At 39.2% G+C, this 16,918-nt stretch overlaps 1 protein-coding gene and 1 long non-coding RNA gene across 4 annotated transcripts in view; one reads left to right on the top strand and one right to left on the bottom strand.

Annotated features, from left to right (window-relative positions):
• Window positions 1-550: 550 nt before the first annotated feature.
• The window catches only part of LOC137181473 (uncharacterized), a 54,232-nt gene continuing 37,864 nt past the window's right edge, over window positions 551-16,918 (bottom strand). The window contains exon 4 of the long non-coding RNA XR_010928153.1: window positions 551-3,404. This is a non-coding gene — a long non-coding RNA (uncharacterized lncRNA). The remainder of the gene's footprint in view (window positions 3,405-16,918) is intronic.
• Window positions 3,411-16,860, top strand: frs3 (fibroblast growth factor receptor substrate 3). Of its 3 annotated transcripts, none has more exons than XM_067587202.1 (7): window positions 3,411-4,587; window positions 5,225-5,350; window positions 5,492-5,580; window positions 5,744-5,930; window positions 7,742-7,903; window positions 9,388-9,509; window positions 9,592-16,860. In XM_067587202.1, the coding sequence occupies exons 3-7, from the start codon at window positions 5,515-5,517 to the stop codon at window positions 10,906-10,908; spliced, it is 1,854 nt and encodes a 617-aa protein (XP_067443303.1). In that variant the 5' UTR covers window positions 3,411-4,587; window positions 5,225-5,350; window positions 5,492-5,514; the 3' UTR covers window positions 10,909-16,860. The 3 variants fall into 3 exon arrangements, with proteins under 3 accessions (XP_067443303.1, XP_067443302.1, XP_067443301.1); XM_067587201.1 differs by having other exon boundaries at window positions 3,411-3,615; XM_067587200.1 differs by lacking the exons at window positions 3,411-4,587; window positions 5,225-5,350 and having other exon boundaries at window positions 5,358-5,580.

A 16,918-nucleotide genomic window follows, 5' to 3' on the forward strand; every position in this document is an offset into this window, starting at 1 on the left:
GTAGGCTATAAGAGGAAATGAATGGCCAGGTAGCAGGCATGCCAGCATGTTGCTATAGCTACTACATACAGCTCACACATGACAAACACCTGTTTTATACAAGCTAACTGCCACAATCACCACTGTAGTATGTGTGCATGCGTGAAACCCAGCACCTGATGTAAAACTGTGTATTTCAAAATTTCACCAACTGGACAGTGGAACTAAAACAGTAAAAATAAGATAAATCAAAGGATAGTGCCTCATCCTAACATTACATTTCTGCCTTTATATTTATTTATGCAGATCATGTACATAACAACAATTGGACAGCAGAGGATAAACAGGTTGTGCAGGCCAGACATAACCAAAAATACTGCAACAATACTGCACACTGTGGTAACTGGTGTTTCTATTCATACACACAGTAACTCTTACTGTCTAAGTGGTAAATCAAACATTGTTTTCAAATGAAGGAATATTGTCTGTTTTTAGAACATGAATGATCTGTTAGTGGATTCAACCAATGGTTTGCACAATTGCTTTTCTATTTCCAATTTTGTAAAAAAAAAAAAAAAAAAAAAAAAAAAATCTTGTCAGAGACTGAGGACTTTGAGAGTGTTGAGGTGGGACAGTGTGAACAGGTGTTGCTTTGGGTAAAACCTATGGAATAAAGTTTCTAAGACATAGGGTCAGTTCTCAGAAGGACCTCAACAGGATTATGAAATAGTACGTCCTGTAAAAAGGGATCTTTCAAATGTCTGGCCAATCAAAGTCATGGTACATGTTGCAATGTAATGTATATATCTCTGATCCATTTCATAATTGGGAGAGATGTTAAAATGTCATTAAATGCCAAGTGTTTATATATTTGGGATACAAATATAAGGATATGGCCGTTCCACAGGGATCAATCTTAGAACCCTTACTCTTCCTGATATATGTAAATGATATGAAATCTGCAGCTGAGTGTGAGCTTTTGTCTGTATGCTGATGATTTAGATATGTTAGCTAGTTCAGAATATGTCTTTGACATAGAAAAATGTTGAATTAAGTACATGGCTTGTGGACAACAGACTCTCACTACAGCTGGGCAAGACTTAATGTACTTTTTAAGCCTCAAATAGAAAACTTGCTCAAACCAGCTATCTTATTTACTTGCAATGCTGCAACGAAAGAAGAAGCCATATCTCAGTAACCTAATTAGGTGGCTTACTAGATCAAAACATATTTGGTTATTCTACAGTTCTAAAATTTAAGCCTGTAAAAACTTGAATAGAAAACATGTTTCTTTATGTTATTTGCAAGAAAATGTTTTGTATGGCTATGATACAATCAAGAGTTGACTACGGATGTAATTTCTATTACCATGATCTTTTTTAACAACAGACCTGCTTACAGATTGTACAAAATAAGATAATATGTTACATGACACAGACCACTTGTGTTTGCGAGTACTAGAGACCAGCAAAGGTTTCTGGATGTGGTCGAAGATCATGAGCAAACTACTGAATAAAAAGTTCCTAGTTTGGTTCCTCCTCTCTGGTTCCATGTTGAAAAGATTATGGGTTAATAGTATGTTTATTTTAAAACACTGGATTGTGTTTTAATGAGACCGAGTGAAGGATGAAAGATGGCAGTAAAGAAGTATACTGGTGTTGATTCATGACATATGTATTGTAATTCTTGCAATAAGAGGACAATTGGGACTCCCAAGATCTCCAAGCTGTTTGGAGGTTTGATTGGTTGTTTTGTGGCTTTTGGAGTTTTCAGTATTGACCTGTTAAGAGAGGAGAACTTTGGGTCAATTGACAAGCATCAAGCTAGTTGTTTTTGGTGATACGTTAATTTTGACTGTGCATTCAGACTGTGAAACACACACACACACACACACACACACACTTTCTATACTTGTGCATTCCCAAGCCCCTTACCCTGACCTTAACCAGAGCAAGCTGTGTCTCAGGAACTGCCCTGAAACAATAGTCAAGTGCCTAAATAAACAGTGAAGCAGGTTTTGCTTGCTGCAATCATTACCTCCTTTTCCTACCGACTATTAGAATTTCCTCCCCAAATGTGCATCCAATGTAAGCAATGAAGTGATCAGTAATAAAATCCACAGTCCTCCTTCTATGCAAAAATGTATTTGAAAGTTTATGTGAAGATAATATGAGGCTTGAGCTGTCTAAGTTAGTCAAATAAAGTGGATATCTTCCACAGTTAGTCTTTTGGGTAAAAATTTCCCTCTTTGTGTCTCGACGGCAGTGGTGGAAGAAGTATTCAGATCCTACACTTAAGTAACAGTAAAAACACTGTCATCTAAAAAATACTCCAATACAAGTAAAAGTCCTAAATTCAGAATTTTACTTTGGTAAAACTACAGACATATTATCAGCAAAATGTACTTGAAGTATTAAAAGTCAATATGCAGAGTGTTATATTGTTGTGTAATATGTGTTATATGTTTAGAGTGTTACATTATTATAGTATATTATATTGTTGTTTGTAGTTTATCAATGTGGAGCCAATTTTAGACACTTTGGGTAGATTAATAGTAACAGTACTGCATCATATTATATACATGTATCATGTTTTTTCATTATAGTAATAATACACTTTATTTATATAGCACCTTTCACACAAAGCCCATAACAAATTTGAATGAAAAAAGAGCAGACAATTTAAACAACAATTAGAATATTAAAACATATTAGTTTACGTAAAATCTTCTTCTGAAAAGTAACTAAAGCTGTCAAATAAATATAGTGAAGTAAAAAGTACAATATTTCCCTCTAAAATGTAGTGGAGTGGAAGTATAAAGTAGCATAAAATGTAAATACTCAAGCAAAGTACATGTACAACAGGTACAAAGTACAATAAATTTGTACTTAAGTATCGTACTTGAGTAAAGGCGCTTGGTTACTTTCCACCACTGCTCGAAAGACAGTTTTCTGTTCAGCTGCTGTGGGAGGATTGTAACAAAAAGAGGGAATTTAGCACTAAAAAGACATTAATGTTAAAAGACACTGAGTTGATTTGCTTCATATTATCTTCAAATAGACTTTAAATAGACTTTTGCTCAGAAGGGGGGTCATTATGAACAGGAGGAATGATTACAGAAAAAAAAAGAAACTATTCTTTAATAATACAAGGGTAAAGAAAGCATTAAATAAGACTGTGTTGCTCTCCAAAACCACAGAGGTGCATATTCACACAGTATTTGTTGTGTATGTAGCAGTAGAGATGCTCTTCCTCCCTGCGTCTATGGGTTTTTTCGCCCCTCCTCGCGTCTGTCAGGCAGGCGCACCTTTCCTCTCCGGTCCTCCAGCGTTTCTTTACCTTCTTGTCGCTCTCTCAGCCTCGTTGTCTGGCTGTGAACTCTCACCCCAGCTGCTTGGGAAATGTCATACAGGCAGAGGCCCGTGCTGCAGTAGGGGGGCGTAATAGGAGGGGAGAGAGAGAAAAAAAATAACATTTTTACTGCTCTCACTGCATCTTTTTATTTGCGTCTCTGCCGTGCAAGTGCCACATCCCGCTACCAGCAGCAGCAGCAGCAGCCGCCGCCGAAAACTAACCGCTGTCTCAATGCTTGTTTCGCATTAGGGCTACTAAAAAAAAAAAATCCGTGCCAGACATGTGAGTAGCAAACCATCGCTTTCTGTTCTCCACTTTTCCCGTTGACTGCTATGTGCTATCGTATCCTCACACCAACGGGGGGAACAAATGGTCATTGAACCGTGCTGTTGTGCATTTAGTGTCAGTGTGCTGGTTTCATGGCTGCATGGCTGAGCTCCAGTCTGTGCACATTGATGGAGCAAATCAAGCCTCGCTGTCGGCTTGTTTTGGGAGCTCTGCGTCGGCTTGGCTAATTGAGCAAAAAAAAAAAAAAGGGGAGGGGGGGGGGGGGGCTGTTATTATTATTATTATTTTTCCTGCTGTAAATAGCTCAGATGGAGGGAAAGCCCATTCAGTCACTGGCTGTATGACAAGTGTGTAATGTAGCCAGGGCTCTTCAGTCTGCTCGCGTTGGTTCAAGGTAGCTGTAAATGTGTGTGTGTGTGTGTGTGTATGTGTGTGTGTGTGTGTGTGTGTGTGTGGACTCCAGTCAGATGTGGACTCCAGTCAGATGTGGAGGCCCAGGTTAGAGCACACACATAATGCGGCGGTGTTGATCTGAAAGCTGTTTGTAAAGCTTGTGTGAGGGTGACAAGGAGCACAAAACACAGCAGAAATCACAGGGCGAGCACTGATGCAGATGTGAGCACCAAAAAAACAAACAAACAGGAGATGTTGTCTGGTTAGTGTTCAGTGCAACATTTCGTCACAGATGTGTGAGATTGTCTAGATAATCCAGCATGTTTTTCATTCCTCATCTGAAGCCAGCATGTACTGACTAGTTTGTGGTTTGCAGTAATAACTTTACAGGAAACTTACTGTATTTTTTAATATATTGGGCATATTATTCTTGTAATAATTTGTAGTGTGGAGTCTCCGCTCACTTGCTTTTTCAGACTATTTAACTTGGGATGCACCGATACAACTTTATCTCTCCAGATACCAAAGCTGAGACCTCGATTCAGTGTATCTACCAGTGCCGAGGCAATACAGGTGCTCTTTAGTTCCCAAATTTAAAATCTGGACACCATTGGGGATCATTTTTATTTAAGGTAACATGGAGATTGTTAAAAGCAGCCCAGTGTGAGTGAAAGAAGGTAAATGATAGTGGACATGATGCATTTCTATAGTAAAATTTCTAACTGTAAATTGTATTTAATGTGAATCGGTCATGTCATGTCAGTTGATGAAGACTTAGATTAGTGCATCTCAACTTTTAACCACATCTCATGGTCTTCATCAGAGAATGAATATACTTACTCTATGGGGACATTTCATGATGTGGACAAAATCAAAAGTGCATACAGTTGCCTTCACTTTGCCACTAAATACTCATAATGTAAAATGTTCCATAATCATAATTTTAAATATTTTTAAGTTACATTTAATTTGAAGGCATTTGAAACCCGTCAACTATAGAAATTAACTTAATTTTATCTATTTAGATTAAGAGAAATAAATGAGGGGCGACCTGATAGACATCTCCTGTAAAGTCCATCAAATTCCAGGAAATGAGGGATTAATTTCTGCTAAAATCAACAAAATGTAAATTTGACATTAGGCTGCAGGTCTGGTTCTTGTAGTGACACACAGATAGAGGTTTTCTGTCTAAACCTTAATGTCGTTTCAGGGGGGAGAACATCCGGCTTCTCTTGAAGATGTCAGTCCAACAAACTAACTGGCTTGTGACCACGATGCCCAGTAGAAGATCCTGGGATTGAGACGTGAATCCCTTTACACTGATGGCCTGGACTGAGTAAGAACTTTGTGTGTTCATGTTCCCTGTATCAGACGTTTCTGTACTTTGTTGTTTTTTTTTTCCTGTGTTGGATGAAAAGCTGCTGATGTTGTCAACGGCCGTGGACGATGATGATGATGTTTGCTTCATGCACAACAGGTTTCAGCTGGCCTGCTGAAGCTATGGGGAGCTGTTGGAGCTGTCTGTACAGAGACCCCATCCGAGACAACCATCTCACCAAATTTAAGGTTATATATCCCAAAATATCTTTAAATATAAACACTTATTTTTAATTCCATGTGTCATTACTGTATCTCACAGTTTTTATAATGTATTGCAGAAGCATGTTCTCACAAATCCCACATGTCATGTGTTGTTTGGTTGTTGTTTTTTTTTCTCTCCCTGTTCTAGGTCATCAATGTGGACGATGAGGGCAACGAGCTGGGCTCTGGGATCATGGAGCTCACCCAGACCGAACTCATTCTTCACACACGCAAGAGAGACGCCATCCGGTGGCCGTATCTCTGCCTGCGACGTTACGGCTACGACTCCAACCTGTTTTCTTTCGAGAGCGGTCGCCGCTGTCAGACTGGGCAGGGTGAGAGAATTTTACTCTGTTTCTCCGCCTCAGTTTAGACGGTTGATTATTTGAAAGAGTAAAAACTGAGACAAGCTTTGCAAAAAAAAGAAAAAGTATCAGTTTTATTTCATAGACTGGAAATGGCATTGAAATGACAAAAAAAGAAAACTGGCAATAGAAAAGCTGTTAAAAAAGCTTCCCTTAAAACACTCTTGGTCTAGAGTATTTAAACTTGACGGCTGCATTAGAGAACATGGTTATATGTGGAGTTGTGCTGAAATCTCATAATTTTACATATTGTGTTATTTGTTTAGCAGGCGTCAAGTAATGTAACCTGTAACATGTTTTACAGATTGCAAATTTTTGCTTTAATCCCTCTCTGTCTCTCTCTACCAAAATATAAGATAAGCTGTGTTTTCCATTTGATTTGTCAGTTGTGTTTTTGTTTTGTTTGATGAACTTTATTGTATAGGGGATGCAATGCACTTAAATACAATTTTGAACTTGGCTCTGCACTCTGTTGACTGATGTCCCCCTTACATTACTTTTGTAGCAGTAAGATTACATTAATTGTAGGTTGTAGGTTTTGCTAAATATCGACTGTAAATCCACATTTTAAAGCTGATATTTAAAAATTTTTTCTTCAACCCGTGTGGGTTCGTGTCTTCGTCACCTTTTTCACCCCTGATGAGTTTTCACCCAGATGTAGAGTTGTGATGATGATGTTTTTTATGTTAAGTTTACAGTTTGTATGGTGTCAGACATTTTAACTTATCATAAAGTTATAGTCACAGTAAAGAAAGCACAGGTGTTACTGATAACATTAAAGTTTCCCAGCATGCACAATTCCAGGACCTCCAAACCGAAACAGTCATTAATTTTGTGCTTTTCCTACTTTGACACATCAAAAAATCTGCCGTGAAAAAGTTCTACGTCGAATTCGGACTGCATGATATCCGCCTGATAACGGCCTGACCTGACAAACTTGGAACATCTGGAACAAAAATGAACATCAGGCGCAACATGTTCATTTTACCCTGTGTAGCATGTCACAGTACATTGTAGCATCTAGGACACTACATGATATCTCAACCAAACAGCTTGCATGTTGTATTTTTTTGGTCTCCTCTCCCATGTTTTTGAAAACTTTATTTTATGCTTTCAGTGCAGTGTTCTTCAACACAGAGGAACAAAAGAGGAATTATGTTTCACATTATTTCATTTGATGGCACCTTCAGGTCAGGAACATTATACCAAATAATCGCAAGTGCATCATCACCCTCTGCACTCGTACTGTATTTATGCTGCTCATCCACTCAACCTTCTTCCACCAAGTGGGAGGGGAAAAGACTCTGAACGTTGACTGCTGAGTGGCGATGAATGTTTCCAGTTTCACTTTGAATCATAAAACCATTATCACACACGGAAACATTAGTTGTTATCGCTGCCAAGTGGAACAGTAAAGTCTGTGTCAGTGATCACCTAAGACGTCTCACAGCAAGAATCTGACTGTATGTTCGCCTGTTCTGACTCGCAGGAGATCATCTCAAAAGACAAAAACATTGTGTAGTCTGATCTGTCACTGGATTCATGTGTGCTTGTAACCAGTACCAAATCACCAGTTTTAATTGTTTTATTCAAGAAGGAAAATATGTTAAATATTTGGACATAAGAGGACTGTGGACTTGCCAGATAGTTATCAACATTTATTAATCATATATATAATAATTTATCCTTTATTCATGAAGTTGTGATTGTTTAATCTTTTGTGTTTTCATTGTGATATTGGTGACTAATTGTAAATGTTGTTATTTTGCTCACATGATCAGGAATCTTTGCATTCAAGTGTTCCCGGGCAGAGGAGATCTTCAATCTGCTCCAGGAGCTGATGCAATGTAACAGCATCAACGTGGTGGAAGAGTCGATGATGATGACTCGCAGTGGTCACACGCCAGAGATGGAAATGTCTCGCACACCGCAGACTCCCAACAGTGAGTCAGACAACCACACACACACACACACACACACACACACGCACACGCGTCGGAGTTCTGCTAATTATACATCTCATTTGAGAATAATTGTAGAACTTGCATGCAGCAATACAGCAGTAATTTTCTGTAACCTATTTATAGACGCGGGTTAAATTGAGTCAGAGGTACAAAGGTATCAAAATAACAGCAGGTGGAATCTTACTGAAATCTGACAGTACTATGAAATGTTTACCAAATAATGGACAAAAACTGGGGACGGAAACCTGCACTACTCATACTGAATGATATGTTTGCTCAGGACTTTTTCTCTGTATACAAAGTGCTCTACTGGAGTGAGAGGAAAATGACAGAACTCTGTTGTGCAGTACAAAATTTTAGTTTTGTTTGCGTGATTTATATTTTCTTAGCAATGATTAGTCTCGAAAGCCATTGACAAGAAGTCTAAAGGCAGCAATATCAATCTTGAGAACTTTTTTTTCTCTCAGGTATGGGAGTTTAGCCCTGATTGTACATGTACTGATTGTCAGTTTGTACATCCTCGATTCCTTTCCTCGCCTCCTCTCCTCGCATCTTAGTCCCTCCCACCTGAGATGCGAGCGGAGGAGGCGAGGAAGAGATACGAGGAGAGAGGAGTCGAGGCAACAGACATTTAACAAAATGAGACGCCCTCGCTTCAGAGCCGTCAAGTCAATTAAATATAACGTGCAGCAGAGCCGCATCATCTGCCCATTGTTTTGTTACAGCCCACCGCTGTACTTTATGATCTCTAACAGATGAGCACAACAGTGTTCATAACAATGTATATATTTACTTTTAATTCAAATTACAACGTGGCATAATATGACAAGACTGTAGGATGTCATACATTTTATTTAACAAGCGCGCGCACACACACACACTTATATCCTTTATATATTTTAATGTGGGAAGCACTACAAATGGTTTGTATAGTCCAGCTGTGTGTCACGCCTCTTTTATACGTCACGGGTGCCAAAAAGACTGCCGCAAAGGATACACCTGTGTATCCTCGCTCATAGCTCCTCCAGCAAGCCTCCTCTCTCCTCCAGATGCATTTTAGGAATTGAGACGTCCTTAAACACGACGCGCTGAGATTGATATCTGGGTCACAGGCAGGAGGACGGAGGAGAAAGGAGACAAGGAGGCAGAAAATAGAGAAATGAGAAGAGCCCTTAGTAGTACTACTGAATCTTCTGAGTCAAGTCAGGTGTTTGCTACGACCAGGAGAACCAACACCATTTTGATTATACTTCATAAAATTGTAATAAATTAAGTAATTCAAACTTGAAAACAAAAGAATTGGAGTGTAAAGGACAAAATACATTGATTGAAGTATATTCACAATGCCTTTTTAAAAACTTTTACTTCCAAAAGAGATCAATCATATAACACCACCCGATTATAGCTGCCACACCGCAGTTCTTTGTTCATGTCTTTATATTGTCACATCAATGTGCTTGCAGCTCCAGCGTTCCCTGTCCAGGCTTTTCCCAATGGATACCCTGGTTATCCAATCAGAGGTGATTCCTCCCAACCCTCTCTTGCTGATGATCATGGACATAGCCTCATGGGTTTGGAAGACCAGGTAAGACGTATCCATGCGGCTGTCTGCTAATTGTTCAGTGTGTCTGTTCACAGTTTAACCCTGTTTTTACTTTCCCCACCAGACCCACACCTATGTAAATACTGTTAGTATGGAGGGGGATCTCTCTATGCGTCACTGTGTGCACTCCCTACCTGAGGTGCGGCCCAGCACTTTCCCTGAAACAACACGGGGAGCCATGCCCATCGGGGGCCAAGGAAACGCACAGTCCAACCTGCGGTGCTGTCCCCTGGAGGAGCATAAAGATCCTCAGGTGTTCTTACAGCCGTCCTCGCAGGAGGTCAAATTCATGCTGGGCCCCACTCCAGCACAGCGCCATCTCATGGAGAGGGAGAGAGAGAGGGAAAGGCATGGGCACAATCCTCACAGCCTTCAGCCAGTAGAGGGTGCAACAGGCTCAGAGACGGAAGGAGACGAGCCCTCTATGCACATGTGCAACTCTCACTCCTATCATCATTTCCATCACCACGCACACCGGCACCCAGGCCATGAGCATCCGGACGGCTGCCAGAGCGGCGAGCTCACCTACGAGAACATCAACGGCCTGAGGAGCGGCAGGAAGCAGCGACTGAGTCCCAGCAGCGTGTCGCAGTCTGTGGGGTCGAGCAGCAGCAGCAGCACTGGGGACAGTCACTCCCACTCTCTCCTTCACCCACACGCTCATGGCCCGTCGTCTCTACCTCCGCAGGGCTACGCTTGCGAGAGGGGCATGGGTGGAGGTCACCGTCGGACAGCTTTGCTCAACTACGAGAACCTGCCGTCTCTGCCCCCCGTGTGGGAGTACAGCGCTCTGCAGCGGGACGACGAGCAGGAAGAGGAAGATGATGAGCAGGATGAGGATGAATATGAAGAAGAGGAGGAAGATTTTGATGAGTATGAGTTCTCAGAAGGCCCTGGGACACCCAATGGGTACCACCAGGATGGTCGGGGCATCCACAGAGATGCCCTGCAGAACTATGTCAACACAGAGCAGGTCCAGCCACCCCGGCTCCGACACACCTGCCCCCCACACCCGCGGCCATGTCAGCCAGACAGAGGGGGGCGAATATTTAGCTTTGATTTCCGCAGACGATCGAGGTCAGGGGTTGGAGGCTGTGAGCACGGCCACATGCCTCCATCACGGCAGCTGAACTACATCCAGGTGGACCTAGAGGGAGAACCTCCCTGCCAAGCCCTCAGCGGCGGGGGTGCCCAGACCCAGCCACAGCACCAGCGCCTACCACCCAAAAAATGTGGCCAGCAGGCACCCCGGCGCAGTGAATGCTACGCAGTTATTGACCTAAAGAAGACCGCTGCCATGTCCAACCTGCAGAAAGCTCTGCCCAGGGATGATGGGACTTCCAGAAAGACTCGCCACAACAGCACAGACCTGCCTCTGTAAACGGTGTTCAAACTGAAGAGGAAAGATGAAGACAGATGAAGGCTTATCCTCATCTTAGCACACTGGACCCTTCACTGTCATCCATCCATTCAACTGTCGGGCTGACTAATACAGTACAGGTACCTAATTAGAAACTTACTGAAACCTATCTGTGCATATAAAAGGAAAATCTCTGAGGAGAATTTGCCATTTTATTCTGTGTTATTTATTAGATATGTGGTGTGAAGCTCTCTCAAGAATCCTGCAGTTTCAACTGCAAATACTGTTTGCTGGATATATGGATATATTTATAAGCATAAAATCATGTACATATGATTTTATGCTTAGCTTAGAGCAGAGACCTCTGTTTTCAGTGGAAGCAGTCATTGCCATACTGTATTAGAAAAATTTGATTCTTAAACCCATCTCCACTCACAAATCGTATTGTTGCCATCATTTACTTACCTACATCCATGTGCTGTTTTTTTTTTTTTTTTTTTTCCTTTTTTTTTTTATATTCAATCACTACGAGAATCAAGAACCCTCGTTACAGAAGGTGTAGAGAGTAGTTGTTGGCATGAAAGATGGTTAATGGTTCCTTTAAGATACTGGCCAATGTTCATACCTCATCACAAGCACCGAAGTCTAATATCATGGCTGGTAGAAGAGACTATTATTGTTAATATATGCCTATGGAGCATTTTGCACACAATCCTATGGAATTGTATTTATCATGTTTTAGAAATGGTTTCGTCCAATCTGAGTTTTCACATTGACAGAAAAATGAGATATTTTGAGAATTAGACTAAACCGAAGGGGAAAGTAGCACACATGGATTAAATGAGCTTCGGCTCCCTCTTATCCACATGCAGCAATTTGAAAAAAAAAAAAAAAAAAAAAAGAAAAAGTAGCATATCATTCTCGATCACGCCTCCTGTTTTATCATCCCAGACCTGCAGGAGGTGTACACGGTTTACGCTTGTCACGTTGCACTTTTGATCCCGGGCCTCTGAAACACCCTCTACTCCTACTCCACTGGAGCCACAAGGTTCGACCGTGTTGTTTTAACCCAAAGCAGGGGGCCAAATATTTCACGGACATTCTTAGTCTGCATAGTAAATAAGATTTATTTAAATGTTTTGACGGAGACATCGATAACCTCAAAAAGTGGCATTAAGCTATAACCTCACATGAAGTGTGCTGATTCTATAATTTGTCAGGTGTGAATGGGTCTGTTTTTAAAGGGTAATCAAGTATGTCGCAAAGTCGTGCAGTGAAGATTTTTGTGAGGCTATTTATCAACCTTTTTAGTTAGATATTTATTTATTTGTTTATTTATTTGTTCATTCTTTTTTTTTTTGTAATCATTTTGTTTTCCATGTGATGACCTGCATTTTGTAATCCAGTTGATAATATGGAGACCAAAGTTTCACCTCAAATTATCACTGGATATACTTGGTGTATTACTGTTATAACTGTGCTTAATTATATTTAAAGAAAAAAAGAAAGACTGTATTTATATTTTAAGTGCCAAAACTTAATTGCAAACTGTACAATGAATAAAATCAAATGTGCCATTAGGATTTGTAGGAAACAAATACGACAGAAAGGCATCAGGTCATAACACAGCGAAGGCGGCGGTCGGGAGACAAACTTTAAAAAAGAAGTAGAAATTAAAATGACAAAAAAAACAAAAAAACACTGCACATTCCACCTCATCCACATTGACAGCCATTTTGAGGGAGATATGAGAATGGTAATCTTGTAGTCTGATAATCACAGTTAGGGTGGTTTTATGCTGCTACATGTACATACTAACAGTAGCCCATGTAAGCGACAGGTACTTGTCAAAAATGAAAAATGATGTGTTCAAACCTATGCGATGTCAGATCTTTTATCATTGTTAGCTAATAGAAGTAGCATTGTTGTGTTCTTCTGAGATTATTTCTGAGCAGTAGAAATGTAACGTGACATTTCAGAGATTGTTTCATTTGGCCAATATTTCCTTTCATCAAGATTGTTTTCCTGACAAACTGGCTGTCTAGTAGGAGAGGTAACGCAAGCACAGGCCCACTGATGCTGTCATCCTTTATTTGAACATTTCAGCTGACAGAGGAAGGCTAGATGTATTAGATTTACACATGTATAGGCCTTCAAATGCAGATGTATTACGGCATTTAGCTGAAGTTGGTCTTTTTTTTTTCTAAATGAGAATTAGAGATGAATATGAGACACAAATACAACTTCTCAACCTTTACATAAGGTGGGTTTTTTTTGGCTTCTGTGTCACATGAGTCAAAGTGCAAAGAGCAGATTAGCTAAAGTGCAAAGAAAAGATGATTTCTTCAAATTCGGTTGTGCAACTGCAATGGGTGCTTCTGATTTGTGCTCAGATTATACGTCACATAACAATGCTCCAACAAGCCCTGCCCACAAAACAGCACAGACAGAAATCTCTCATGTGAGTGCTTTAAGGGCTTTCTTGGCCTTAAATAATCTGTAATAGTCTCAGAAAATAATGAAAAAAGCCCATCGCATTTTCCCACACAGCCCATGATGGCGTCTCAAATATCTCAAATGTATTCAACATACATTGAAATACAACAGAGAAGAGCTGCAAATCCTCACATTTGAGAAGCTGGAATCAGTGAATATTTGGAATATTTTTGCTTGATAGATGACTCAAATTGTTGGCGATTAATTTTCTTTAGATCATCAATGAACTAGTCATTACAGCACTGGATGTCTGCCAAAGTCAAATAATCTATTACCAATCTATTATTTTTAGATATGGGATAAGAAGGCGTTTGTATTGAAATTTTTTGGTTTTTACGATTATTTAAGTTTAAAAAATGTCATAGAATAGTGAAATTTAATTAATTCAACCCAAAGTGACATCCGCAAAACCCAAATTTATTCAGTTTACAATGATATAAAGCAGAGAAAAGCAGCAAATCCAAGAATAAATGACTTAAACAACTATTTTTCAAAATGTTATCAATTAATCGACTCAATGTTTCAACGCCGCAGGTTTGATACACTGATGTGAAATTGGCACAAATGTTCTTGGTCTTGTTTCAGATGTACATTCCCAATACAGAAGCCTTAAAAAAAAAAAAAGTTGCAAGTCTGTCTTTTTGCTTCATAATCATACTTTGATATACTTTTTTTTGTTTGTTTGTTTGTTTGTTTTTTAAAAAGTTACTTCTCTAACAAAAAGGCCAACTTAAAGCTTGTCCTGATACTGGCATTTTTGACTGTACTTGCAGAGATATTGTCATGATCCACTGGAAGGATGTTTACATTTTTGCAATAATAGGTGAATTATTGTTTTGTCAAACTAAATCAGACCAATGTGTGAAGTGTGAAATTTTAAATAGTAGTCTTTAGAGCTGTGGGCTTGATGTATTTAATCGCCTGTTCTTCTGTGAATCAGCAGTCTTATTATTTCAGGAACGATGTTTTACTTTTCAACCTTCATAGTGCAATTTTAGCTATGAAAGTAAAAAAAAAAAAAAAAAATTTAAAAAATGCCTGTTTTCTTGATTGTCAGACACTGCGTGTTTGCTTAAACTCACATTAACAGTGCCATACAGTAGGTGACCATTGCCAGTACCTAAATTACATTTTATTCAATGTATTAAACTTTTCAATGTTTCATACAGAAATCAGCAAGAGGTTCATCTAATATCTCAGAATAATGTTACCTGTGGTTTTATGGTCATTTAAAAAAAAAAATACCCATGTTGAAATGTGTTAACTATCTTTGTTATAACGCAGTAACCTCACCACCACCCAAACCAGTTAGCAGTGATTACAGCAATGTTACCACATCTCCTGTGTTTACTGATTAATAATCAAAATAAGTAGATATGTTAAATAATTGTTTTGTTTTTTTCAGATCATTCAGCACACATGCGAACTCACTGCACTTGAGTTCAAAAGCAGTGCAGCGCCCATCTCATTACTTTTTGTGATTGGCTCGGTGTAGATGCTATCTCAAGCATTTCATTCTCAGTGTTTATGCCGGAGGCATAATTCACACAGGTGTCTGTGAAATCGTTAAGTGCTGCTCATGGGTGTGATTGGTTCTGCTGGTGTAATCTGCAGGGCAAGGAGACACACGTCGAGATAACAACTCCCATCATTAAGTTCCCCAAACTGAATTTATTGAATTGGTTGTTAAATAAAAAGGGCTTGCTCAGTGTTTACTGTACCAACATGAAAGCGTACATCGAAGTCCATTCAAATAAATTTCTCACTGTGCCTTTCATATTCAAGCTGGACAAATGTTTTCACTGCTGTTAATGAGGGCGGCTTGTTGTTAAAAAAAAAAAAAAAAAAAAAAAATACCGCCTGGTTGAAAGTTGAAGACTGATGAAGTTGAAAGAAGCTTTAGTGAAAGTAGTTTTCATACTTCAAGTCGTATTTCATACTTGAAGCTGTATTGTGCCAACTCCTGATTGTTTTACACCATCACCATACTGTATTTAAAGATGATGTCAGTGAAAGGAGTAGTTTGACATTTTGAGATAAATGCGTTTTCTTGCCTAGAGTGACATGAGAAGATTGATGAAAGAAGATTGAAAAAATGTCGACTTTTTCCTTTAAGCTGTACAACTCAACCTAGAACGAATCCGTTGTCAGTCATCATTAGTTGAGATTACATGAGACAGAAGATAATCGTAATAATCTGTTCAGTAGTTAAGGAGATGCAGTGAAATAGTCAAACTCAATGTGACTGAGAAGGTATTAAATCATGACTTGTATGTTCTGTAGCATATAATGTTAATTACGTGTGTTTGTCATTATAATGTCATGTGACTATGGTGCACTCCACGACTATCTGATTTCTCATCAGCTGCATTTTTGCTCTCATAGTTCTGACGAATGTAGAAATAAAATTCCTTTGTGATTTCTTTCAGTGTTTGTGTACTTTTCCAATTTACAACTTTTCAAAGTGCTACAAAGATCAATACGCAGTACATGTAAGTCAGTTTGCAAGAATACAGTGAGAACAGAAGGGAAGGCCAGCAACATGGTTTGCACCATAGATTTACACATCATCTTCATCAGTGGTATTCATCATCATCACTTCAGTGACTCTGTATCATCTTCAAAATATCACCCACTGAAGATAATCTCAATGACATATTGTTCCCATCCATGCTACGAGATAGATATCTGTCAAAATACTGAAAGTATCAGAAAACTGTAATATCTCTTATTATTATTGTGTATTTTTTTATCTGGGTTGTTTTTGTCTGGTACGAGGGTGTAATCGCCACCAGAGGGTGATATACATGTACGGGTCTGAGCTGTACATTTTTGTGACAGATTTGTGTATTTACATAAAGGTTGCATTGGCCTAACTTTGTAACTATTATATCAATTTATGAAATGAATGAGTGCCAAATATGCTCAAGCATGACAAAATCCGGGACCTACGAGGAACTGCAGGTACTCTCTGACTCATCAAGTGAGACTCGAGTGTCTCACTGCTGTTGTAGACTCTACTTGAGATACGAATGCGCAGCTTGAAGGTTCAACCATGCTAAATATTTTTGCTGAAAGAGGGAAATCTTCTTTATGTTTTGTCTCAGTTTGAAATTTGAAAAAAAAAAAAAAAAAAGTTTCTTCAAAATATTTGTTGTATGTTTCTGTGTCCATCCATGGCTTATAAATGAGTATGCAGTGATGGTCTTATCATGCTGCCATTAGAAGTGAATATAAAAAGCTGATTTGCTTCATTTGTTGGACTGTCAAAAACAAACATTTGGGTCATTTCCATTTTTAAATCATTCCACACAGAGATGAGTTGTATGTTATCTGCACTCCTCTTCATCCCACCCTGTCCCAAAAACAAAGTGAGCCTGACATTTGGTGAATTTTATCAATTATAAGTGTGGATTTGTCCAAAATGTAAAAGTAAATGTAATTCCAATATTAAAATGAAGCTATGAAAATATCTTACTGCGCATTAAACAGTGTCGATTTTGTTTTTCATACCTTTTAATGACTCTCTAAAGAA

This window comes from Thunnus thynnus, chromosome 4, assembly GCF_963924715.1.
Source record: "Thunnus thynnus chromosome 4, fThuThy2.1, whole genome shotgun sequence".
NCBI lineage: Eukaryota > Metazoa > Chordata > Actinopteri > Scombriformes > Scombridae > Thunnus > Thunnus thynnus.